Source organism: Nilaparvata lugens, chromosome 3 (genome assembly GCF_014356525.2).
Source record: "Nilaparvata lugens isolate BPH chromosome 3, ASM1435652v1, whole genome shotgun sequence".
Classification (NCBI taxonomy): Eukaryota; Metazoa; Arthropoda; class Insecta; order Hemiptera; family Delphacidae; genus Nilaparvata; species Nilaparvata lugens.
In genome coordinates, this window is record NC_052506.1 from 83,758,432 (window position 1) to 83,784,997 (window position 26,566).

The window sequence follows — 26,566 nt, forward strand, 5'->3', positions numbered from 1 at the left end:
ATGTAATTAATAATAATAGCCTTTACCAAATTCATAACTTGTGCTTGCTACATAAGAACTTCCTTTAATACAAGATTATCACCGGGTTGCACAACGGTCTGTTAACTTTTAATCCCAAATAAATTTCACTTTTGTTGCATCATTAGTCCACACATGACCCTCTGTGGTGACTTCTGTAACATAAAGAAAACAATGATATTAAAACATCATTAAGTAGTGAACATGATTGACTTCCATAAGGTTGGTCTACTAAGCATTATGTTATAATTACAAGTAGTGCAGTCTATATACAGTGGTGCTTGCAAAATACATTGTAGTTCTTAATTTTCAATATGTTATAAATCACTCTCAAACAGGCTGTATAAGTGCCACTTATTTGAAGTTGTCTTTTGAAGGAAACTTCGAGCTTGGCTACAAAATCTTATAGAAGCTTGATTAAATTACACCGGAAGAGTAGCTCAAATTATGTTATAATCACATATAACTTAGAAGAAACGCGTCTATAGTGAGGTCACGTTATATTGGCAGTAGAGTAATATAGAAGAACAACGTTGCCGATTCTCTGCCTTTTATAGCTGATACCAGTATATCTTATGTAATTGTTCATTCTTCTTTAGAACAATCAATTTATTGTACTCATCAAGTGAATTTACTTTTCAATAAATAATACACTTGCATAATTAGATTGAAAATTTTGTTAATAATTAACAATTATTGATCATATTTCAACATTGTAAAAAATCTGGCAAAAGGATAGCAACACCAATGTTAATCAAATACTGACTATCCTAGGAAAAATTAAAGGTTACAAATTTTCCTAAACATTTTATTCGTCTCACAGTTTTAGAGATTTCTCTATACTGTAAGTCTTCTATGTTTTTCTCTGTATCTTCTTTAGTATTGACGAAAAGACAGACTTCTTTCAATTGTGGAGTAGCTTGGTTTAAGTTTTCAAAATGCAATGGGTTTAAAGCTGCATATTATACACCAAAGTTTTCACAGATTCTTCTATAAAAAAGTTGTTGATTATCTTTAAAAATTTGCTGTTCTCAAACAATCTAGAGCAACAAGAGCTGTCAAAATTTTCGCTAAGAAAGCATAGTCTGCATGGATTTGTAATGAAGGAAAATTTTGTTGGCAACTTTCTCAGTGTTTACAATGTATGGAAAACAAAAATCATGTTAGATAGAGGGATTTTTACAAGTTGAGGAAGCAATTTCGCCGTAATTTTAACATATTGCCATAATTTGTTTAAAACTTTGAATGACAACTCTAATGTAAAAGCTCCAAGTTTTTAGCTTGGTGTAAATTATCACAGTATTTACAAAAAATAGCAGCAGAATATGGTAAAATTATTTATACCAATGTGACTACTATCACTAATCGTTATTACGGTATGTGATAGAAATTATATTATAAGAGGATTGCATGAAAGCGCCTTACCTGCTGCTAAACCAGCCATCTCAATGTGGCCATAGTTTTGTTTCAGATTCAGATAGGACTGAAGAAGTCCAAGCTGCCTGTAAAACAAAAATCATAAAGTTTCAGTACGGTACTTGAGCTATTAAATTTAAATTAGGCCTATACCATAGAATAACAATTTTTTTAATGAAATGAAAATGAGTGAAGTTTATTAGGTTCAAGTTTATGTTTAGCCGATTAAGTATTCTGAAAGTTGATAATGAAATTCTATTTATTTTTTAATAAATTATGCCATAAACAAAATACGAATAGGTATTGAGGTTAAACAGCTATAAAAATCTAAGAAGAAACAGAAGTACCTAGCCAAAATCAAAAGTAAATATTTCAATGCTATTTAAATGGATCAATAACTTTCATGACCACACAGAATAATATTATATTATTTATTTTATTATTCACAATTTCCTTGATGAACACTAAAAAGCCTACTGTAACAGTTTTGGATACCGTAGATCACGTCATGAGCACAAATATATTTTAATATAATAGTTATACTAAACTAATAATATTGTCAAAAATGCAATTAATAAACTTACCAGCCAATAATGTGTAAATTTCCTCCTTTCCAATTATTTTATAAAATATGCCTTCAAAAACAAACTCATGTTTGTATTCGTAATAATCCTCCATATTTGCATTTAGTTGTGTTGTTTACTTGACTGCTGACCGAGCAGACGACGCGAAACTTTCAACCAATAGGAGCGCTCCGATTCCGGGTGACTCGAGCTAGAACTTCGTAGCCCGTACTATTTGGTCGGGTCACGATTCCTGACCCGGGCTAGAAAAATCAAAGATGGCGACCGGGTGATGAACTGTCAAAAGCTCCCATGAAACGCGGGTCACCTAGCTCGAGTCACTCGAGTCATTGGAGCAGTGTATCCCTGAAGACGCTCAATAATAATTGCTGATTTTGAGTACTGAGCAGGCGCAAAACAGATTTTGTATTGTTAAATGACGTCATCTAACTTTAGCCACTGGGCCACTGCCTGCTTCCTTTGAAGTTTGAACTTGGGATCAAGGAAGGATTCCGTTCAAGCTTTTTCGAAGAATATTTTGAAGTTCAATAATTTTTTTAACGATCTTTTAAATCTGATAAACTTGGTAAACAATTATGAGTTGACATTTGATTATAATTATTCAAAATCAGCATAAAATTAATAAAACTTCTGTGAGAATTTATCACACAGTAACTTAGCTGTCAACTCTGTCCAGTAATTCCATCGATTTTTAATATGGTGAGTTTCTTTTTATTTATTTATAGCTTATTGTTGTCTGTAGTAGAGAATTTTACGTACTGTAATGGTTAAGTTTCAGGATATTAGAAAAAAGTTTGAAATAGATTTGTTTAATTGTAGTGAAAGGGTTTATGGATATAAAGTAGGTTAATAAGATAACCTCCAAATAAGTAGGCTACAATCAGAATGATATTCTAATATTTATAGTTTGAACACTATTTCTACACATAAATAATTGGATAGTAAGAAGTTTCTGTAGACCTATACCAAGATAGTTCCAATATTTTATATTTTTCTGTGATTTTTAGCCTTTGACCAAGACTGTCGAGGTTCCTCCAGAGCCCATTGAAGAGGTGAAGGATGGTGACCAAAGATTATGGATAGGAAATCTGGACAATAGGATTACTGAGTGAGTATCACCTACGACTTTTTATTCTTAAATATAATTTATCATAGAAATGTTTAAAATTGAACTGTTTTGTTGGTTACAAAACGAAAAGCTACTCTTTCTATTATTAGATATCTAGTATTCTTATTTCATTTCATCTAATTTAATATCAAGATGTTATTTATTCTACATTCATGTTTATTAATTCAAAAAGAAAGAAGTTTGAATGGTGGAAATAGCATATTTATGTAGACATTCATACTAATGGAGAAATAAAACACTTAAAGTAACTTTGTTACCACAAGATAGAATTGATATTCAAACAGTGGTAATAACTTTTTCTTCAATATTTAATTACCTATACAATTATGTATGTTGTAAAAATATGTAAGTTTTGAAAAGCCTGACAATCAATAGGTCTACTAGTTTACGCTTTTCCAAAGCCTGTGCTACAATTTCAAGTTTTTCAATCATAGACCAAACCTAGTTTCTACCTATTTCAATAAATAATTCGACGTAAAAAGTCAATCTGTTTAATATTGTTGTAGCGTTAAGCAATTAGTAAATATATGTTTGTATTTTGTTTACCGGTACTACCTACTGAAACTGCTGCAAAAATACGGTGCAATTGAGAAGTTTGACATGCTGTTCCATCGGTCGGGGCCCCTCAGCGGCCAATCACGTGGTTATGCCTTCGTCACCTACGAGAGTCGCGACATTGCCGAACAGGTAAGAAATTAACTCTATTTTATCATAAATAAACTATATTTGCAAATGAAACAAAATAAAATTACATGATACAAATTGTTTTTAGGTCTTTTAAACAGATTTTGCAGGTGTATTGACAGACTTTGTCAATAAAATGTATTTGTTCACGTCAATAAAAACATTTTGAATTTGAATTTATTTACTTGGGATAAGTGCTTAATATACCAATAAATCGATCACTGAATTACTCACAAATAACTGAAGTTGAAAAAAATTAATACAGTACTAATTATAACTAGGTACTCTTTTCACTTTCCATTACTAACTGCTTACCCCTCGATGAGTTCCTGGAGAGCTAATTTGAGGACATGTGACACATTCCCCATGGTTTCCTCCCGAGAATTTTAATGAAAATGTGCTTCTGATATATTTTTGCAGATGATCTGATGAAAATATTCTCTACAAGGTGGAGTATATTATGATTTTGTAGAAAAATAAAACTATTTCAAGATACAAAGAATGTTAAAAAAGAATTAATCTGAGATGGTGTTTGATTTGCAGGTGAAAAACTATCTGGATGGGAAGAGGCTTGGAACCAAACACGTCGCAGTGAGATGGGCTCACAACATGACCAAGGTTAGACAACCAAATTGTACCTACAATCAAGTTCTGATGGAATAATTAATAATATCAGTGCGGTTTGGAACACACATATAACTTTATCTTCATTTATGTATGATTATCGACGTCATCTTCCTTCTCATTCAATGACTCTCATCTATCCAATCACAAGAGGGGAGTTCTCCTCAAGAGGGGAAAAACGAATGAAAACTTGTCATAAAAAATAATTATGCAGCCAATGACTACTAAATACTAATTAGTTGTCCACAAATATATTAGTAAGGTACGGTAACGAAACATGGGCATTATGTGCGTATAATTTCCAGCAAATAATATTCTATGGGAAACCTTAGGGGGTTTTCTAGCTTGCCATTAATTTATACTATTCTGTCAATTTGTTTACATTTTAAAATTTGGCAAATAATACTGGTAAAGCTTAATGTCTCTATTAAATTTGATAGAATAAATCGCCCTAACAGGAATCAATTATTTAATTTAAAAATTGACTATTGGAATTATTAAGATTCTGCGTCTTCTAAACTATGTCTTTTTTGTTTGTAGCAAGTACATAATGGACGTTTTCGATTGTACTTTTTCAGGAAGACTGTAAGAAAACCACAGAACTGCTACAGATATCTGCACTCACGGGAGCAAAGAGCAGTGAGAAGAAAATAAGGTAGTAAGAACGTTTTCCAAAATAAAAAATCAAATCAATAATTGTACTAATGTTAGTAAAGCTACTGTAAGTAAATCAAAGAAATAAAACAGTTCAGAATTCAAACATTGTCAATGTGAATTGAAGCACTTGTGAATTGTAATACTTTGATTGCAACAATAATATCTTATTTTGTTCTAATGAATGCTTCAATGTTATCAAGCTTGTTAACATCTTTTAAAAATTAAAATGATCAAATTTGATTATTTCAGAATTATTCAATAAGTTACCTTAATTCATTGAATATAAATTCAATGAATTAATAATTCAAGGCATTTCATATAAATTAAATAAACTATTAGAAAGTGTTAAGTATTCATTTGATGTTTCGAATATAGTAGTTTTGGTTATAACCATTAACAATCAGTAAAATAACTCTGGAGAATTGAATGAAAAAGGCTAAGAAATTGTCAAAAACCACAGATTTATTGATACTTAGAAAGGACCGGTTTCGGTTATTACACCATTGTCAATGTCTGATGAACTAAAACTAAATACAAGAGCAGCAGAATTTATACTAGTAGGCGAGTACTGCTATTGGTCATGGACATAAACGCCTGCCATTGGCCCAACTAGACAGTCTCCTCCCACTGAACGGTGTGGCAAAATTTTTGTTGACCAATAGCAGTACTCGCCTACTAGTATAAATTCTGCTGCTCTTGTATTTAGTTTTATCAGAGATTGACAATGGTGTAATAACCGAAACTGGTCCTTTCTAAGTATCAATAAATCTGTGGTTTTTGACAATTCCTTAGTCACAATATCAACTTCTCAACTATACAAAAAGTGAAACTCTTGAGAATATTGATATTGGCCGTTTTACACTTATCAAATGTCGGCCGACATGTTTTGTCAGGACACCAAGAATGTACTCCAATTGGCTAATTCTTACCAGCAGCTGATTGTTACTTATCTTTGCTTACGAATAACACAAATGCTCAGAGGGACTCTCACTGTAGATTTCATCAATTCACCCGTCAGTATTTGAAGCATTTTACAAAAAAATGCTTACAGTATTTTGTAAACTATTTTAAATTATAAATATTATATTTAAATATAACTTTAAAGTGAAAAAAACACTCACATTGTTTGGTGTGGCGACGACCGTTTCGTGCTGGTATTGCACATTCTCAAGCCAAACAGAAACCCGACTGCTTCTGTTTGGCTTGAGAATGTGCAATACCAGCACGAAACGGTCGTCGCCACACCAAACAATGTGAGTGTTTTTTCACTTTAAAGTTATATTTAAATATAATAGTTATAATAATAGTGAAAACAAGATGGATAACCAACAAGGTATTTTAAATTTGTGAACTTATCTCGTATTAAAAAGTGAATGTGCATTAATAATTATTTATTCTAATGTAAATTTGTATACTGTATAGGCCTACTAATTTCGTAATATAATGTGTATTTGTACAGGCTACTTATTCTGTGAACTAAAATTTGAAGATGTTATAGTAAATTGATTTTGTGTTTTTTATTTGCAGTCGTAGTACAACAATACAAGCCATCGAAGCTAAGCTGAAAACCATGGAGCACACACCGAATGAATTCGAGTTGACCGGCCCTTCAACATCGGTTCCAAACAACTCGAGCTTCATTTCAAGAAACAACCACAACTTGAGTTCAGCTCCAAGAAGTAACCACAACTCGAGTTCAGTTCCAAGAAGTAACCACTACTCGAGTTCAGTTTCAAGAAGCAATAGCCGCATGCCTGTTGATCGTTCGAAAAACTTTATAAAGAAGAAATATTCTCCACTGTGAGTGGGCAATGTTAATTATTATGTGCCAAATACCTTAATTTATTTAATTTGTAGAAAATGACGGCCGGTTACATAAGCGCCGATCAGAGTTTGACCTCCGATTGGATATTTATCAACGATCACTCATTTTAACCGAGATTAACATTTGAGTGGGGTTTGAGCAACGCGGTTGCATTCCTCTGAAAATTGCTATATTAATAATATTAATTAATATTAGATTCAGGCCCAACTAGAAATCGAAATTTAAAGCCTTATATAGTAAATATAGCTGACACATTATATTCTAGTTTGTGACTGGTTACAGTTTTGTAGTTGATATAATAGTTGAAAATATAGTTCAAATAAGTATTTTAACTTCAGCTTCTCAATTGACATCCATAAGGATTTAGTCTATATAGCTCTACACAATAATATTGACTTAATCTGCATTTAGAATTCTATATTATTGCAAAGTGTACTTAATATTTAGAGTATTGAACATTGGTATTGAATAAGTTTACTATCTGCAACCATTTCAACTCCCATTGAGATATATCGTAGAGAAACAATAGCGTAAGTAGATATCATCCCATGGTATAGGGCGTTTATGTCGCAACTTTTACTGTTATCTCAAGCCGATTACTGTCGATTGTTGTAGATTTTTACTGTTTCGACCGAGTAAGAGTGTATGAACGGCACAATATGAGAGACTACCAGCGTCATAAAGCTTCACGGGAAAGAACTACGTGGACTATCAGCTTGAGATAACAGTAAAAGTTGCTACATAAACGCCCTATACCATGGGATATCTACTTATGCTATTGTTTCTCTATGGATATATGTTTTCATTTATTGAAAAATGTTCTATTTTTAAGCTTTCAAGCTTGCGAATGTGAGTTGATGATTCTTCTCCATCATAAACGATTTAAAGAAGGAGAATTTTCAAAGCAATCGATTCACTATCCGATTTGTTTTCAAACTTGTGGTTCAACATTCAATATTGAATCGAATGTCGGACCTTGAATAGGGTTGTTGGATGTGGATCGGATGTTAAACGTGTTGGATCATCTCTTGTAGAGATCCGACAGGAAGGTCCAACATCAGACTAGCTTTTGTTTTCTAACAACCAGACTGAATTTGGAGGACAACCCTGAGCTAGTGTGGTGAAACGATCCGACTTGTAGTCCTACTAGTTGGACCACTAGTCGGATAGTTAATGGCCTGCTTTAGGTACATTGTGAATGGTCTTCTACAGTAACATTTGTGAAAAGTTTTGCTGTCTCTTTAAAAACTATGAGAAGGCATATATAACATTATGAGTAAAATCGTCAATAATAAGAGGAATAATAATTTACAGCAAATAGTAACGAATATAGAGTATTGAAAGATTGGAGGAGCCTCATGAAAACTAGTAAAAAAGTGCTCTTCTTGAATACATATAGTAAAAATATTTATAGTAAAATGATGAATGTTCAATAAGTAGACACAATTATTCTAAACCAAATTTGTTGAGTGTGATTGTACTATTAATACAGCATATAGTTCCTTCAAATATAAATGGAAAATAGTAGAATGCCATGATACATGAGAAAGTAGAATAGAATGACTGCCTTTATTTTTGACCTAGGAGGGCGAAGTTAGGGCGCAGTCGGCCCTCTCTTACACTTAACCCTAAAGTGTGTAAAAGTATGTAGTAGTAATACTAAAAAAAATGATAGAAGCATGACTAAATTTTTAAAACTTAATACAATTTCAAATCCAATTGGAAGGTTGAGATAGAGTGAATTAACAGTTGTTTCAAAGCTTTTTAAATTAAATTATCAATTTTTGAAAGATTGTTAGTAAAGATTTTTTAGTTGAAAAACCAAATGTCTAAAAAATTGTAATTTTTTTAAATGTAATTTAATTGTTTTGTAATTTTGAATTTTGATTGTTAGTAAAGATCTTTTAGTTGGAAAAACAAATATCCATGATAATTGCAAAATGTTTGAGCTATGTTTGGAATGGAATACTAATATTGATAGCAGAGAAAACTGAAATCCTTGTGAAAAATCACGAATATATTTTACTCCTAAGCCATCAGCTTAAGAATGTTTGTAATTTTAACTAATTATACTACGATTACCTGAATAATTGTACAATTTGACATTACTGTAAATTTATGAACGATTATTGCTCAAATTTATCATTTTCACTGTTTTGTTCAATGTAAATTCATTTCAAATAATAACAAAAAAGTACCTAAAGAATATGAAAGCAGCAATAATTAGAAAGTGAGAGATATCATTTTGTTTTCAGTATGCTAAAACCATACTACTGTAAATCATAACTACATTTTTCATTATTACTACAGTATATTACTTCATACAACATACATGTTATTTGAATAAATCATTCTATTGATCCATGACACTTCTTTCATCACATTTTTGTCAACGATTTAATATTAAGTGAATTCTGTCATATTCGACTCAGTATTTACCATACAAATAGTCAAGTTTTGGTATTAACAATTTGTTCAACCTTAGATATAAGATTTAAATTATCTACGAATTAGGAATTGTGTAATTATTTCAAAATGTGATAATAAATCTAGATTTTTCCAAAATTAAAAGGTTTCCATTTTTTCTCCAAAATCTCATCACAGTTCACAGGTACAGCTGTATAGTTTAGGCCCTGAACTCAACAAGTGGGACTTGTCCTAATACAATAGGGGTCTAGTAATAAATAGGTCAATTGAATAAAATCTATTAATTGTAATGTCTACTTGTAATTTCGAAGAAAATGCTAGGATTCGAGTCAGTTGTATAATCTTACTTATATAGCTAGAACCAATGACTAGTTGCTAGTCACTAGATTCTAGTTTTTATTCAATCGACCCATTATTGTACTAATATCTTGAATATAGAAGCTTTTAATTCAATATAACTTATGCCCGGTTGCAGAGTCGTCACATAAAGTTAAAAACAGGCATTTAACTTATTTATGAAGCCATAAATTCACTTTCCGTTGAACAGATGTCAAAGTAAACTATAGCTCCCATAAAACTAAAAACGCCCAATTAGACACATGATTTCGTTGCACAGTCGTCAGAAAGGGCTTATTTATGTCTCCAATAGCTAAAAACGGTCATTTAAGTTATGAGCCCGAAGTCGTGCTGTAAAATCCAATATCTACTCCCGCCAACTGCATCTGAGAGGTTGTGGTAGCGTTTTTTGAAAGATGTTTACGAAAAACCATCTGTATATAAGTAAATTATTTTCCTCCTTATTTTTTTTCAAGTTGTCTGTAACCTCCAAATCGCTAAATATGGTGAGAAATCTCGCCAAAATCCAAGAGTTTTTCAGTAATTTTATGTGAGGTATTTTAGGTCTGTTCACAGTGATGTGAAACTTTGCCCGATGCCAAGACATTGGTTGGATAGAAGCATGTACGGAAAAAAGTGAATAGAGCTGCAGTGTGACTTATGTGTGATGCTAATTCGAGATATAGCTGAATGGGCTTCGACAAACGACTGTGCAACGACCAACCATTTATGTCAGTGATTTTAAACTATGTCTCACATAGCTATGTTTGATTTTATGTAACGACTCTGCAACCGGACATTAGTACAGTACAAAGAATCAAGAATACATGTTCAGTATTTATTATAGATTCCTTGGAAAGTCCTTGTTCTTTGGAGTGTTACACTCCAAACATACAACCACAAAACCAAAAAACTTCAACCATAACCACTAAAACAAATAGATTGAACTGATTTTTATTCTCAATATAATATACAAGGAAAACAAATACACATGCATAACAAAACTAAAATTCAGGTTGACATGACATTTTTTCAGAAAAACGTGACATTTTTTCCGAAAAACGTGACATTTTTTTCCGAATTTACTTTAAACTGTCAGTATTCCTTATAAATGATAACAATGCTGACTTAGTAGAGTTAATCCAATCGCATTTTGTAGATTTTGAACAACCTGAATAGAGACAAGAAAACGCATTTACTCCAAAGATAAAATTTTATTAGAATGCATAGACAAAGAAACGAAAGGTCAACATTAGGATACAGTTATAGCAAGTGTTTGAAGGATTTCATTTCACATGTAACAGTAAAATACACTTTAAGAATATTAATACTAGAATTATCAATTCAGAAAATTAATTCGTTAAAATCTAATCGATTTGGCACTTAGCTCAACTAATTCTACGTTATTGTTAATGTCTAGTTGCTCAATTTCTCTCGTCAAAAATTATAAATCATTCATTAATTATTAATGTTGGTACAAAACCCACCTGAAGTTTTAGGGTTTATCTCATTATCATCCTTCTCATTACTCACGCACAAGCCTTGAGCTTATGTGGGAATCAATCACAGAAAAACAAAAACCTTCAACTAGTTTTAAATTAGGTAGGCCTAATTTATTATGACATAAGTAGTAGTAACTGATGAATAAGAACAATATAACATAATATAATTGTACAAGAATTGCACAAAAAATCAATTTGTTTACATGAAAGCTGTACAGTAATTTTAGTGTTCTGTTAGTCTAAGTGCCGGTTGCACAAAGGCCGGTTAAATTTTAACCGTGATCAATAACACGAGAACCAATAACAGAATGCCTTTAACTAACTGTTATTGTTTAATTGAAATATTACATTTAATCAACCGATTCCAATAAGAATCCTCAAACATAACAGAATAAATAATACAAGGCACATACATTACATATTATTTAATACTTTCGTAATTCGTCAGAGCTTTCACAAGCTCTAGCAGAAATATGTTTATGTAAAAAAGATTTGGTCACTTGAATATTATAGTTTTAGTTTGGGTGCTAGATCTATGGTAAAATTAACCTTAAACTGTCAGATCAAAAATATATATATCAATGCTTTCTGAGCATTGATTGCTACCCAAACAATGAATGATAACAGATTAAAGCGAATCTTACAATAGATAATTAGATTATTGTCAACTAGATACTTCAAAAAAATTTAAATGAGTTGCCAAATTTCATTTTGTTGTGATGAAATTGATTTAAAAAATATTTCAATCATAATTTTTAATTATTTCTTCACTGTATCATTAATCCCTGCACATGAGTTTTTAATAACAATATATCAAATCGTTGACAATCAGTCACGTAAATTTTTGTCATTGTTGAGAAGAGTAGCTGCACTATAACTTAATTTTGATTTTTAGCTTAATTCTTTAATCAAACGTTAATAGTTAAAATATGGCAACCAAGAAAACTGGCATTTTTCATTTATTACGTTTTTGGTTTCCAAGAGATAATTGAAAATTAAGAAAACACAAATCTATGTAATAGTCTTACCTATAATGTTAGAAAGATTATCAAGTATTTCTTCATGGTCATGAATTAAAATTGATTGTGAAAATAGTATAAATCATAAGTTCATATGCCATTTTATTGAGCTGTGAATCCTCCGCGAATTGTTTCAATTTTAAAATCAAAATTAGAATATCGATATAGGTACATTATTAAGATTCCTCAATTAACTTTAAATACTCATTTAAACATTTAATGTTCAAAAACGAGATATTTTTAATATTCATCAGTCCAATGAACTGAAAGATAATGTGGATAAATTTTATCACATTAATAAATTTAAATTCACACATAAGACATAAATTTATTATAATTAGGCCTGGTTGCACAACAGCCGGTTAAATTTTAACCGTGATTAATTCCACGAGAACCAATCAGAGTAGGCATTTTTGAAAAGACGTCTTCTCTGATTGGTTCTCGTGGAATTAATCACGGTTAAAATTTAACCGGCTTTTGTGCAACCGGCACTCAAAAACCATATCCCAACTAGTTTCTAGAATAAAAATAAATCTGACAATAATTCAAGATGCATAGAAATTTCATTCAACTAGATATTGATAATTTTTTTCACAACAATCATCTACCCTGTATAAAGTTACACGCAATATATGATACAATATAAAGAAGTCAACATAATAGTATTAGACATAAATTACTATGATTTAGTAATGTCCGTTCCTGACTTTCCTAGTATCGTATGTACTGTTGTGAAGCTCTAGAAATCTAGAAATTCAATAATATGCAAAATACTAGCAGCAACATTTAACCATCACAATCCTCTAATATATTTATTATTGTCATGAAACTTTTGTTAATGACAATTGTTCAAACATAATGTTCAGTAACCTGGGGCACATATTTATAACAATCACAAGGTTTAAGGCTTCATTTACAATGAAAGGTAACATGTATGCAACCTGGATATATAAATGTAAATAAATACAGATTAAGACAATAACATGTAGGCCACTTACAAAGTTATCATTTGTAGATAATTATTTATCCAAATACTTTCAAAACCGGTTGTCCAAGGCCAATCAAGTTATCTTCAATGATAGTTCATGATCAAAGATTAAACCTTGATTGACGTTTATCCGATTCTTAAGTAGCCCCTATACCATTCTAGATACTGAGTTATAAATATAAAATCTACATACAAGGTTAACAGTTGAGGGTGTATATAAAGTTATATTACTGTATTATATACATTGTTACACTGACGATTTGAGCTTAGTATTTATTATTGTCTACACCTATAGCAAAATATTCTTTAGTTCATGATTATAAATCCAACAATATATTCATGAGTTTCATAAAATAATTAATTTATGACCGTGACTTATGGTCGTTGATCATGATTGTTATTGTGAGAGTTTTATGAAGCAATTCATAAATTTTATATTCGTAGATCTATGGTGGATAGCATATAAAGGTGCGCACAGATATACGCGCCGCGAACATGAGCAATTTACTTTTAATCAGCTGATGCCAAGCTTTTTATATCTGTATCTTACCGTTTCTGTAAAAATACAGATATAGTCAGCTGATTAAAAGTGAATTGTTCATGTTCGCGGCGCGTATATCTGTACGTAACTTAAGATATTATGTTCAGTTCAAGATTGCTAGTCTCAAACATCGGAAAAATTCTCCAGGCGATGAAAATCAAAGTAAATCTTAATGGTCATCAAATTGTAAGTAGATGATTGTAATTTCAATTAGATTCAGAAACAGTCCTGAAGAATTATAAAACAGTCCAGCTTAGATTCTGAAGTATTAAATAAACACTTTAATATTTCAGATCCAAATGATTTGGATACTTCTATGAAACCATTCATAGGTTCATTCTAATAGGTCTGAAAATCAGATCATACATGATAAATTTATTATTTTAGTTTAAAGAAATTACCAAATTATAATCTCACGATGCACTCTTAATTGATTCAAATAATTTTTATAATTCAGATACTAACATAATAATATCATAATTAAAATGATCTTCTATGAAAGTTCATTGGTATGACGAGTCAAGATCTAAATACTAGATCATGTTATACTTTATGACAGATATCTTGCTCATTTTATGTAACAGTTTATAAGTCTCACTGTGACTCATAGGTTCAAGGAAAAGATTTCAGAGAAGATCCACATATCTACGAAAATATTTTATAATTATAGATTATGAATCACCTGAAACAAAAATCATTAAGGCTGTGCAAAGACTAAAAATAAACTTTTTACTCGACATATTTTTCAAAGTTTTTCGATTTGTATATCATCAAGCTATCAAAATGAAGAAGTTTTCTCAGGAAAACAATTTTTTTTCTGATCATTACTTTCTGAGATATGAGCGACTGAAGTTTGAATTTTTGGGACAGAACATTTCAAATTCGGTAAGAGATAAATCCATGAGATTTAGAGGATGGATTCTTCATGGTATTTTTGATCTATTAAAACATAAATTTTCTGAAAATGTCAATTTTAAAAAAGTTGTTTAATTTACCAAAAATAACAACTAAAAGTTATTTTTGGTTATTTTTAGTAAATTGAATAACTACGTATTTTAAAAATTGATATTTTCTGGAAATTTTTGTTTTTCTAGATCAACAATACCATGAAGAATCTATCCTCCAAATCTCATGGATTTATCTCTTACCGAGTTCGAAATGTTCTGTCCCAAAAATGTAAACTTTAGGCGCTCATATCTCAAAAAGTAATGATCAGAAAAAAATATTTTCCTGAGAAAACTTTTTCATTTTGATAGCTTGATGATATACAAATCGAAAAACTTTGAAAAATATCGCGTGTAGAAGGTTTATTTTTAGCCTTTGCACAGCCTTAAAGGATTTTTATTACCTAAGGATCTTTTTATTACATCTGTACATATTGGAAGGTTAACAGATGATTGTTGTGCTAGCACTATTGTAATGCTTACAGCCTTAATGGTTGTAGATCCACCAGAATCATGTATGATTATAATCGTATACAAAACATATCAAGCAAATTCATTCTAGGCCCACGATAAAAATCTTCATATTAGCAGGTATATCTACGAAAAATTTGCATGTTTGTAGATGGATTATGATTGTAGCCATTACTGGAAATAACTCATTAGTTTTCAATCCAGTATATGTTTGTATCGTTCAACCCATCAATTACTTAATGATTGCATATGTTATCCAAGTAGATTATCTTATAGAACTACAAATCTATAAGAATATCTTATAATGAGAGTTCATAGATTATGATTGTAATCATGACCGGACACAATCGATAGATGGCAATTTTAGATCCAAGTAGTAAATTTTTTCAATGGTAATAATTTACCTAAAAATCAATAAATATGAGTTTCTTCAAATTTACAAATCTACAAGAAAAACTTATAAATTTAGTTCATAGTTTATGATTGTGACCATTGCTTCAAACTATTCATCAGTAAGAAAACGATTGTAGATCACAGTAGTATATTAATTTACATTTCATTAAAATTAACAAATAACAAATTAATATTATTAAACGAAAATCCAAATTAAATGCTGTAATTCACCCCGAAGACTTCTTCTACTGCAAATATTGACAACAGGGTAAACAGCTAGATGGAATTTCGATGAGCGCTACTATTCAAAAATAGTCCCGGCAATTGGGAGGTACTGGGTTCGATTCCCGGGCTGACAAATAATGTTTGAATAGTAGCGCTCATCGAAATTCCATCTAGCTGTTTACCATGTTGTCAATATTTGCAGTAGCAGAAGTCTTCGGGGTGAATTACAGCAATTAATTTGGATTTTCGTTTAATAATGATAATTGATTCATTAGCATTTGAATAATTGCAATATCTCAGTAATTTCCATCTGTAAATAACAAATTCTTATTTTAGAATGATTGTAATAGTTTACAATCAATAAGTTCATGATTATTAGTTTTACTGGATTCAATTAGTAAATCTTGTGATTGTAATTAACTAAAATTATTAGTTGATGATTATCCTAGTGTCTACTTGTGTAACACTAGATATTAGCGCGTGAATATGTGTTTAGTTGAATGGGTCCTCACCACCGTTCTAGAAAGAGCCTAAACTATGTCTGGAGTACTGGTAGATGACCGTCGCCCTGGCAGTGGACTTGTGTCGCAGTATTTGGTAGTTAGTTGGGGGCTGGCCCAGACGCCCCCCCAAGGCCAAACATCAGACGTTGCTGCTGCGATCTGTGATTGACAGTGCAGACTGGCTTCCAGTCAACGAGTTCGACTAAAAAGAGGATATTCACACATTTATCTGAGTATGACTAAAGAGAGAACATTGACACATTTATCTGAGTTCGACTAAAGAGAGAACATTGACACATTTATCTGAGTTCGGCTAAAGAGAACATTGACACATTTAATCGAGTTCGACTAAAGAGAGAACATTGACACATTTATTTGAGTTTGGCTAAAGAGAGAACATTGACACATTTATCTGAGTTCGGCTAAAGAGAGAACATTGTGTACGTTCTGTGTACAGTAAATTGTTCCAGTTCCAATCGTTAATTGTTCTATCACGTGACTAGTGCAAAATGTTTCCATGGAAAGCCATTTCAAAATCGTTGGTTCAAGCTTTTGGCGCGCACTTATAAAGTTTATTTACACCAAAATGTGTCGTTTACTATAGTGAGGTCCACGTTATAATGGCAGTGTGTGATTCGCAATGGTGTTGCTATCCTTGTCTATCATTTAACAAAGCAGATGGCGCTATCTCTTTCACGCTTTGCGATGTTGCCACATCGTTTATCAACAATGTAGAAATTCAACTAATTGACAAAATATTCAATCTCATTCATGAAAACTTATAATTACATTAAAAAAAATATTTTCTTGACAAATAAAATATTATTAACTATTTTCAACAATAATGAACAGTTTAATTGATCAGATATACCAGTATCAGCTGATTGGGTAGCAAGGCTGAGATCTGGCAACCCTTTTCTCCTATCTTCCTACACTGCCATTATAACGTGGACCCCACTATAGCTGCGTGAATTTTAAAGGCTGTTTTACAAACTTACCATCTAGAAAAGTGTGCATTTCTTTCATTCCATTACTCTAAAATTTTCTATAGAGAAGAATTAATTTAACGAATGATTATCAAACATAATTTTGTTGGTTATGAATTCTATGGTAAACAAACTATCAGCGCATGCGCAGAGAAGTAAGCAGACTACAATTCAATCGACCAATGACAGCTCAGATAGTTGGAACTGTACCAGGCCGGACAATTTACCAGGCTTCGACTGTGGGGCAGGAACTTGGAACTGGTTTCTGGTACAGAATCTGTCTAATTTTTCCCATGGGACGCGGAACTTTTCACGTGGTAAATTGTGAATCGGACAATTTACCACATTCCATGTACACAGAACGGGCCCATCGACACATTTATTCGAGTTTGGCTAAAGAGAGAACATTGACACATTTATTCGAGATTGGCTAAAGAGAGAACATTGACACATTTATTCGAGTTTGGCTAAAGAGAGAAAATTGACACATTTATTTGAGATTGGCTAAAGAGAGAACATTGACACATTTATTCGAGTTTGACTAAAGAGAGAACATTGACACATTTATCTGTGTTCGACTAACAAGAGGACATTCACACATTTATCTGAGTTCAGCTAAAGAGAGAAAATTGAAACATTTAGGGTACAAACACTCTGAAAGCGGAGAGGAGCGTGGCGTTAAAGAGCGTCGTGAACAATATCATATTAAGTAATTAAGTAATGAACTGCAACACACTGGAAGCGTCTACTTGCAGAGCGGAGTGGAGCGTGGCATCAAACTTTGGAACAACCTGGTTTGTTCTTTGGAGCGTCAGAGTTCGAGTGCCCTACTAATTTACATACTAGTGGTCTACTCTTGTACATAATAATGCACTTGTTCTACTACATTTCCCCACCATCTCGTACACTAGTATATTCAATGTTTGCCCAAATTCCCTTGTGATGTGTATTATTCAATTTTTCAAAAAAGAAAACTCATCTATTGCATCTTGAAATCAAAAGTAAGGCTATTCTAATTCATTTCATTCATATTTCTATGAAGTTTTAAAAATTCATCAATTCTCTCACCATCTAGTAAATGTTGTGGGGGAAATTTGTTTCATATTTTTTCCCCGTGCTGAACACACTGAGTCTTAGCTAATATCCAATATTTTAAGTAATTATTCTCACAAAGTAATGTCCGTTCGAACTTAGACAACTTCATTTTCTAGGCCCTTGACGCTTGACGCTCAGACGCTTCCTGTGAGTATTATGAACACTCTAACCACGCCACGCTCCGCTCTAGAACGCCACGCCACGCTCCGCTCTAGAACGCCACGCCACGCTCCGCTCTAGAACGCCACGCCACGCTCCGCTTTCAGTGTGTTTGTACCCTTAATCGAGTTCGGCTAAAGAGAGAACATTTACACATTTATCTGAGTTCGGTTAAATAGAGAACATTGACACATTTGTTGAAAAACGCAGATTCTTCTAGTGATTGATGATGTAATGCTATAAAGGGACACTTTCTTCAAAAGTTGAACTCAAATTATTAGTTTAAACCATTAGCTAACTAAATTGAAACACATTATAATATATTGAAGTTGACTTATTTTTGTTCGTTAACAATAACAATATACAATCAGTATGAAGAAGGCGCCTCCTCACATGGGCTAATGCCCATACATTGATTAAAAGGGTTTAGAGTTGAACCAACTTTGAAGAAATCAACCCTAAGAAATGTTAAAACATGAAATTGCTAAGATAATAAAATACAATGCTAAAAGACTAGAATATTAAACAACTCTAAACGTAAAACATTTTTTAAATCAAGAACTTGACATAATCCAAATCCAACATAGGCCTAACACATAATTTGAGAATTGAGTTCGGCTAAAAAGAGATTATTAATACATTTTTCTCCAGATTAGTCATGTGAAGCTATACTAGTCAAACCATACACAACACAAAATCCACCGCTTGCTTTCTTCAAATTGGAGATGTGCGCATGCATTCTATTTCTCTCGTAATCTTTGCTTTACTTTCCTTATTCGTTTGCAAAAATCGACAATTTGTATTCCAATCTGTTTTGCACTAATCGACAAGGCAGACAATACATAATTATATCAAGTAAGTAGCCTTCATACCAATATAAACCTATTTAAATCAAATGAAGCTTACTTATTCAATTTATATTAGTACTTAGTACCTCCTACTTGAAAATGAAAGTATATGTCTATGACATTGAAATTCTCACATGAGAGGCGAAAAAGATACAAAACTTTCTGAAAAATGAGTATCATAGATTAAATTAACTTTCAGGTAGTCGCGCCCCTACTCAATCACACGACCAGTCGCGTGTTGTAATTTCTACAAGATCCAATTTTCCAAGTGTTATGTACTCTGTTTACTGTCAAAACATATTATTTCATTGTTTCAAAAATACATTTTAAATCAATTATACGACTTGTCTACTCAAGTATTTTGATAGAATGAAGAGAAAAAATGGCGGCTGAGAATATGGTTTGTTCAGTTTTGTACAGTCACTGTCAAAAGTAAATATAAAATATTCTGGCAAATAGACAACATTGCAAAGCGAGAGAGAGATAGTGCTATATGTTTTGTTGTATGATAGAAAAGGACAGTAACAGTATTATCAATCGTACACTGCCATTATAATGTGGACCTCACTTTAGTATATTTAATGTTTGCCCAAATTCCCCTGTAATGTGTATTATTCAATTTTTCAAAAAAGAAAACTCATCTATTGCACCTTGAAATCAAAAGTAAGGCTATTCTAATCCATTTCATTCATATTTCTATGAAGTTTTAAAAATTCATCAATTCTCTCACCATCTAGTAAATGTTGTGGGGGAAATTTGGTTCATATTTTTCCCCCGTGCTGAACACATTGACCCTTAGCTAATATCCAATACTTTAAGTAATTATTCTCACAAAGTAATGTCTGTGCGAACTTAGACAACGCCATTTTCTAGGCCCTTGACGCTTGACGCTCAGACGCTTTCTGTGTGTATCATGAACGCTCTGGCCACGCAATGCTCCGCTCTAGAACGCCACGCCACGCTACGCTCTAGAACGCCACGCCACGCTCCGCACTAGAACGCCACACCACGCTCCGCCGCTCTAGAACGCTACGCCACGCTCCGCTCTAGAACGCCACGCCACGCTCCGCTCTAGAACGCCAAGCCACGCTCCGCTCTAGAACGCCACGCCACGCCACGCTCCGCTTTCAGTGTGTTTGTACCCTTAATCGAGTTCGGCTAAAGAGAGAACATTGACACATTTATCTGAGTTCGGTTAAATAGAGAACATTGACACGATTTTGTTGAAAATCGCAGATTCTTCTAGTGATTGATGATGTAATGCTATAAAGGGACACTTTCTCCAAAAGTTGAACTCAAATTATTAGTTTTTCCTACAGTTACGTTGAAAAGTGGCCATTGCTGCACTGATTACAGAACGCAAAGAATCACTTTTCCGCTCTAGTGCGGGAAAAATTTTTCTGCACTCCAGATTTGCAACATGGCAACGCAAATACTTAGTAGGTTATATGGAGCAACAGTGCAGCAAAATCAGAATGAAGTTGGTAACAGTGACTGGGCTGCTATAGTGAGCAGAGGTGCAACGAAGCACAACGCGCAAATTATTACTATTATATATTATATCGAGGACAGCAACAGCACAGTGCCACCACAGCACACACCACACGCCGCCTTGCCATTCAAACACTACTAAGTTATTTGATGGATTCCAGGCAATTTACCCATAATTACCCATTTCATATTCAATGTAACTGTAGGAAAAACTTAATGTGAAATACGTGCGCAAAGTTCCTCTGCTGCACTCAAGAAACCATTCCGCCCTCGCCTACGGCTCGGGCGTAAACGTTTCTTTCGGTGCAGCAAACTGTCACTTTGCGCACTAGTTGCACAAATAACTATATTAGCTGACTCAATTGAAACACATTATAATATATTGAAGTTGACTTATTTTTGTTCGTTAACAATAACAATATACAATCAGTATGAAGAAGGCTCCTCACATGGGCTAATGCAGCTATACATTGATTAAAAGAGTTTAAAATTTGAACCAACTTTGAAGAAATCAACCCTAAGAAATGTTAAAACATGGAATTTCTGAGATTATAAAATACAATGCTAAAAAACTAGAATATTAAACAACTCTAAACGTAAAACATTTTTTAAATCAAGAACTTGACATAATCCAAATCCAACATAGGCCTAACACATAATTTGAGAATTGAGTTCGGCTAAAAAGAGATTATTAATACATTTTTCTCCAGATTAGTCATGTGAAGCTATACTAGTCAAACCATACACAACACAAAATCCACCGCTTGCTTTCTTCAAATTGGAGATGTGCGCATGCATTCTATTTCTCTCGTAATCTTTGCTTTACTTTCCTTATTCGTTTGCAAAAATCGACAATTTGTATTCCAATCTGTTTTGCACTAATCGACAAGGCAGACAATAAATAATTATATCAAGTAAGTAGCCTTCATACCAATATAAACCTATTTAAATCAAATGAAGCTTACTTATTCAATTTATATTAGTACTTAGTACCTCCTACTTGAAAATGAAAGTATATGTCTATGACATTGAAATTCTCACATGAGAGGCGAAAAAGATACAAAACTTTCTGAAAAATGAGTATCATAGATTAAATTAACTTTCAGGTAGTCGCGCCCCTACTCAATCACACGACCAGTCGCGTGTTGTAATTTCTACAAGATCCAATTTTCCAAGTGTTATGTACTCTGTTTACTGTCAAAACATATTAATTAATTGTATAATTACTATTCCCATCTTATTGGATCATTTTACGCCTATAAACATTTTATGATTACCATTTCGTAGCCCAATAAGGTACACCAAGCAAAGCCATCAATTCTGTGTTATTGCTTCGTTTACAGTCCCCGTATACAGTCTTTCCCTATCATACTACCACTGTCGCGAATAAATGGCACCTAAAGACTGAACCATTGCTCGGTTGATACTGCAACTCAGTGGAGTGATGGGGAGAAAGTTTTGGAATGCATAGGTGACTCATTCACTGACACCACCGCATTCAATAGTTTTGTGCAGCGAAAAAACTAACACTGTTGTACTTTTTACAACAGCGCGACTGCCAGAAGGTTAATTTTCTTTCAAAACAGTATAAATTATAAGGAATATATAATTATAAGGAATGCAAATTATTATTATTATTCAATTTGATCTGACTCACCTGTATGGAAGACGATACAGGCTCAAGAGAGACACCCCCTGGATTTTGAACTTGTACTCTCTGTAAAAAAATGTCACAAAAAATAAGAAACCAATAGAAAAAATGTACTGTTTTAGAATGCGTTTTTCGAGACAAAATGAAGAAATAATTGGTAAATTGTGACGATGTTTTCATATGAAGGAGACTGGCAAGAAGGAGGCTGCTTTCATATCAACGATATTCTTAAGTTGGAAAAATAGATATCAAAATCAAACGGAAACTAAAAAGGTTTGTTTGGTATTCTTTCAATCTGTGCATATTTGATATAAATGTCTGATACATCAACAACTTATCTGAATCATTTTTATCAAAATAAAACCAATTTTCCATCAAAACTAAGTATAGAAAGTACTTTTAGAAAGCTTTAAAAAACCTTTAGTTTTAAATAGGCCTTATACATAATTTATAGACATTCAATGTAACAATTCCAGATTGAATTCAAGTTTTTTCTTTTAAGAACAATGCTCTGGAATCAATTCGGAAGAAAATAATAATTCCATTATTTTAATATGAATTAAAGAGTTAAGCAAACCAATCGTTTTTGTTTTGGATAATTATGTGGAAATACCTATTATTATAAAGTGAAATATTAAATAATATTCACTTTATAACCTTAGAATTATCATAATTAAGGTTACTTGATCAATGTAAATTACTCAAAATCGAGTGTCATGCAAACTGATCTTTCAATTGAACAGTTTAAATCAAAAATATTGAATTTAGTGCAATTTATTAGGACATAATTAATACCATCACCGAATTAATAACAAATTATTTTTATATTAATGCAATTTAATATTGTTAAATGATAAGTTATCACTGCCCATCCATCCCTTTTATTAGATATCACATTAAATGTGATAAAATTTTGAGGTATTGAAAAGTGCATAGAATGATCAATTTTATATTATGTTATATCGATTAGATCCCATAATTATAGCTCCCACCACAATATTTATTTATTTATTCAATAGTCATTGATAGATAAAATATATTAGCTGGAGAAGCATGATCATCATGAATGGGGAAGGATTGTGGCTAACCTATCATAGAATTTGGAGAAAATGCAACAGAAATTTCACCATACTACAAAGTTTCAACACCTATTGAACCTGAAAATAAAATTCGATTTTTACACTGATATTACTTAATGAATTAAGTTTTACAATAAATTTTGGAAAATTCCAGGAACTCGAATAAAAATATATTGTAAATAAACCTGTGAATAACAAATAGTGAGAAGGTTTTTGATTTTGTATTAAAATTTTATAAATGAGTGAAATATTTCTAAAGTTTTTAATTTATTGTGATACATTCTGTGATTCATTTAGAGTATAAAATCAACCGTCAAAATTTTAAATCATCATTCCTGAACCGAAAATCAAGTAACGAAGCAGTGTGTGATTACATAACCTTATCTTTTAGACAACATTGACATTTTATCAAAATTTTTGGAGAGAAATAGTACAGGCTCAGCCTAGTTTTTCCTCCAATGTCATAATTGTATTATGATTAGGACTATAGTATTTTATACAATAAATGAATTAATTTTTTAAACCTCAAATAAATGCTTACTACACAATTAAAGTTTCAGTTATCGCATAGATAGCTTAACACCTTGTGAGACTGGACTCCCCAAATGAAATAAATCTTCAAAATATTCACTTATATTTAAAGGCTATGGATTGATATGGAGTAGACTTTTCATGTTATTGAATCATATTAATATCATTAATCATGTAGAAGCTTGAGGCTTGAAGATAATCTATAATTGCAAAATATGATTGACTCTTTGTAAGGTGAAGGTAAAAATGATTATTTGAAGGAGATATAGGTATTTTCTAGAATAATGATATTGTAAACCGTTAAATTTTTTATGTCTAGACTTAAAAGTCTAGAATGTACCCAAACATTGGAGAATTGGAATGGAGAAATCTAGGTTTTCAACTAATACCATGAAAGAAAAATCAATTGTTTTCTTGGTTCTTATTTTGTACTGAAAGTAAATTTTATTATCATGGCGATTCTGTTGCTTGAGCCGCCATTTTGTCACACCGTTGAGTGGGAGGAGACTGTCTAGCTAGGCCAATGGCAGGCGTTCATGCCCTCGACCAATAGCAGTACTCGCCTACTAGTATAAATTCTGCTGCTCTTGTACTTAGTTTTAGTTTATCAGAGATCGACAATGGTGTAATAACCGAAACCGGTCTTTCTAATTATCAATAAATCAGTGGTTTCTTGACAATTTCTTAGTCTTTTTCATTCGATATGAATAATTACCACAATATCAACTTCTCAACTACACAAAAAAAAAACGTTTTTCACCTATCTTTCTCCATGACCATTATAACGTGGACCTCACTATAGCTCTGGTACGTTGCCAGATCGTGTGTTTTCTCAATTATTAAATTTGTTATTTTATCATTGAATAATATAGTTTCGTGACGAATAAAATTTATAATTGATAATTTTAAACAAGAATGAACAGTTAATATTGGGTCTACATCAGATATATCAGTATCAGCTATCCTCTATTATAGAAGACAGAGAATCTCTTATCTTCCTCTACTGTCATTATAACGTGAACCCCACCAAAGAGTAGGACAACAACAACAACAACCAGGATGTTAAGTGTTAGTAGGACTTACAGCCGCCGCTGCCACAGAAGGCACAGAAGTAGTGATACTAGTTAGGCTAGCAGTGGTAGTGGTAGTGGTAGTATTTTGAGGTGAGTTTTGAGCGGCAGCCATGTTGGGGAGATCACCTTGCATCGTCTCGCGACACCCATCCAGCGGACAGACCAGCTCGCCGTAGTCAAGTTCGCCTTTCGACTTTTTGCGCTTCAGTGTGAACTGCGATTTCTTAGCTACCTGCAACACACACAACATTGATAAAATTAGAAAGTTGATGAGTTTAAACTAAAAAAATGAAGAAATTTATCTTCCAAAATTGAAGAAATTCGTGTGAATTTCCAATACCGTATGTTGCAACAGATAGTAAAAAACTGTGATTTCTTTGCTATCTGCTGAACACAACTTATTAATAAAATAAATTAACTGATAAACTTCATCTACATAGATGAAAATGAATGTATGAATGTTTCCAATGGTTTCAAAACGTATAGATGAAACGTTTTGGGAATATGTTGTGTGAATATCGTTGAATGTTTTTATCATGAAGATTGAAAATTCTTCTTCCTCTTCTTCTCCTTCATCTTGACCAAGTCCAGCATGGTCAAAGTTATCAACTTTATAAAATGTAACTAGCAAGAACCCGTGCTTCGCAAGGGTCTATTTTAAAACTTGACAAAATGAAAACTTGACGTGATGAGATTTTGAAGAATTGAGAGTAGGCCTATAACCATCCTTGGTTAATTAAGAATCTATAAGTAAAATTTCAGTTAATTAGTCAGTGGTTCAGACGTGATGATGCGTCAAACATAATTTTCCTATCCCGTATGTGCATAAGCCAGCTCTTTATTTATTTAATTATTATAGATATAGTTAACGACTGCAAGAGATAGGACTGTGGAACAGAATAGTGGTGTGAAACTATGATAGCGCCAGAAGTGTCTCAAACACATAGTAGGTACTACATGAACTTTTTGAAAGTGATTTGAAAAAATGTAAAACAACAGAACTGAATCCTTATCCTTCATTTAGAGAGGCTTTTGTTTGAGCCGAATTGAAATCTATAAAAAAATGAATTTCTGTTTGTGTGTTTGTTTGCATGTTTGATTGTTCCCTGTAGACTTGAAAACTACTTGACATAACGGCATGAAACTTTGGGAATATGTTGTGTGAATATTGGGGATAGTTTCTGAACAGAAATTTTAATAGGGGGGGGCTAATAATAATTATTTATCAATCCATTTTACAGACATATGTTTTCGATATTTTCGGTCGAGTGGCCACTGAAGAACGAAAAGATGATTATGATTCAAGATCATATTGTGATAATACGATTCATCAATAAACATATCACCCTGTGATAAATTATGTGTAA

General features: G+C 32.3%; 2 protein-coding genes and 1 long non-coding RNA gene across 9 annotated transcripts in view; 1 reads left to right on the forward strand and 2 right to left on the reverse strand.

Moving 5' to 3' along the window:
* Positions 1-44: 44 nt before the first annotated feature.
* Positions 45-2,377, reverse strand: LOC120350608. The gene is made up of 3 exons (XR_005570937.1): positions 2,019-2,377; positions 1,444-1,520; positions 45-173 (listed from the first exon to the last, which is right to left on the reverse strand). It is a non-coding gene; the product is annotated as an uncharacterized LOC120350608 (long non-coding RNA).
* Positions 2,378-2,470: 93 nt separating this feature from the next.
* On the forward strand, positions 2,471-7,577 carry LOC111052882 (probable RNA-binding protein 18). The gene is made up of 6 exons (XM_039424861.1): positions 2,471-2,717; positions 3,026-3,126; positions 3,696-3,834; positions 4,375-4,449; positions 5,034-5,110; positions 6,640-7,577. The coding sequence occupies exons 1-6, from the start codon at positions 2,715-2,717 to the stop codon at positions 6,914-6,916; spliced, it is 672 nt and encodes a 223-aa protein (XP_039280795.1). The 5' UTR covers positions 2,471-2,714; the 3' UTR covers positions 6,917-7,577.
* A 7,389-nt stretch (positions 7,578-14,966) lies between these two features.
* The window catches only part of LOC111054970 (liprin-beta-2), a 192,933-nt gene continuing 181,333 nt past the window's right edge, over positions 14,967-26,566 (reverse strand). For 5 of the 7 annotated variants that reach the window (XM_039424868.1, XM_039424866.1, XM_039424867.1 and 2 more), the window contains 3 exons: positions 25,210-25,431; positions 22,523-22,582; positions 15,976-16,488 (listed from right to left, as the gene is read on the reverse strand). In XM_039424868.1, coding sequence (XP_039280802.1) covers positions 16,426-16,488; positions 22,523-22,582; positions 25,210-25,431 — 345 coding nt within the window. In that variant the 3' untranslated portion in view covers positions 15,976-16,425. Of the gene's footprint in view, positions 16,489-22,522; positions 22,583-25,209; positions 25,432-26,566 lie in introns of all 7 variants that reach the window. The other 2 variants (XM_039424869.1, XM_039424865.1) reach the window with 2 other exon arrangements.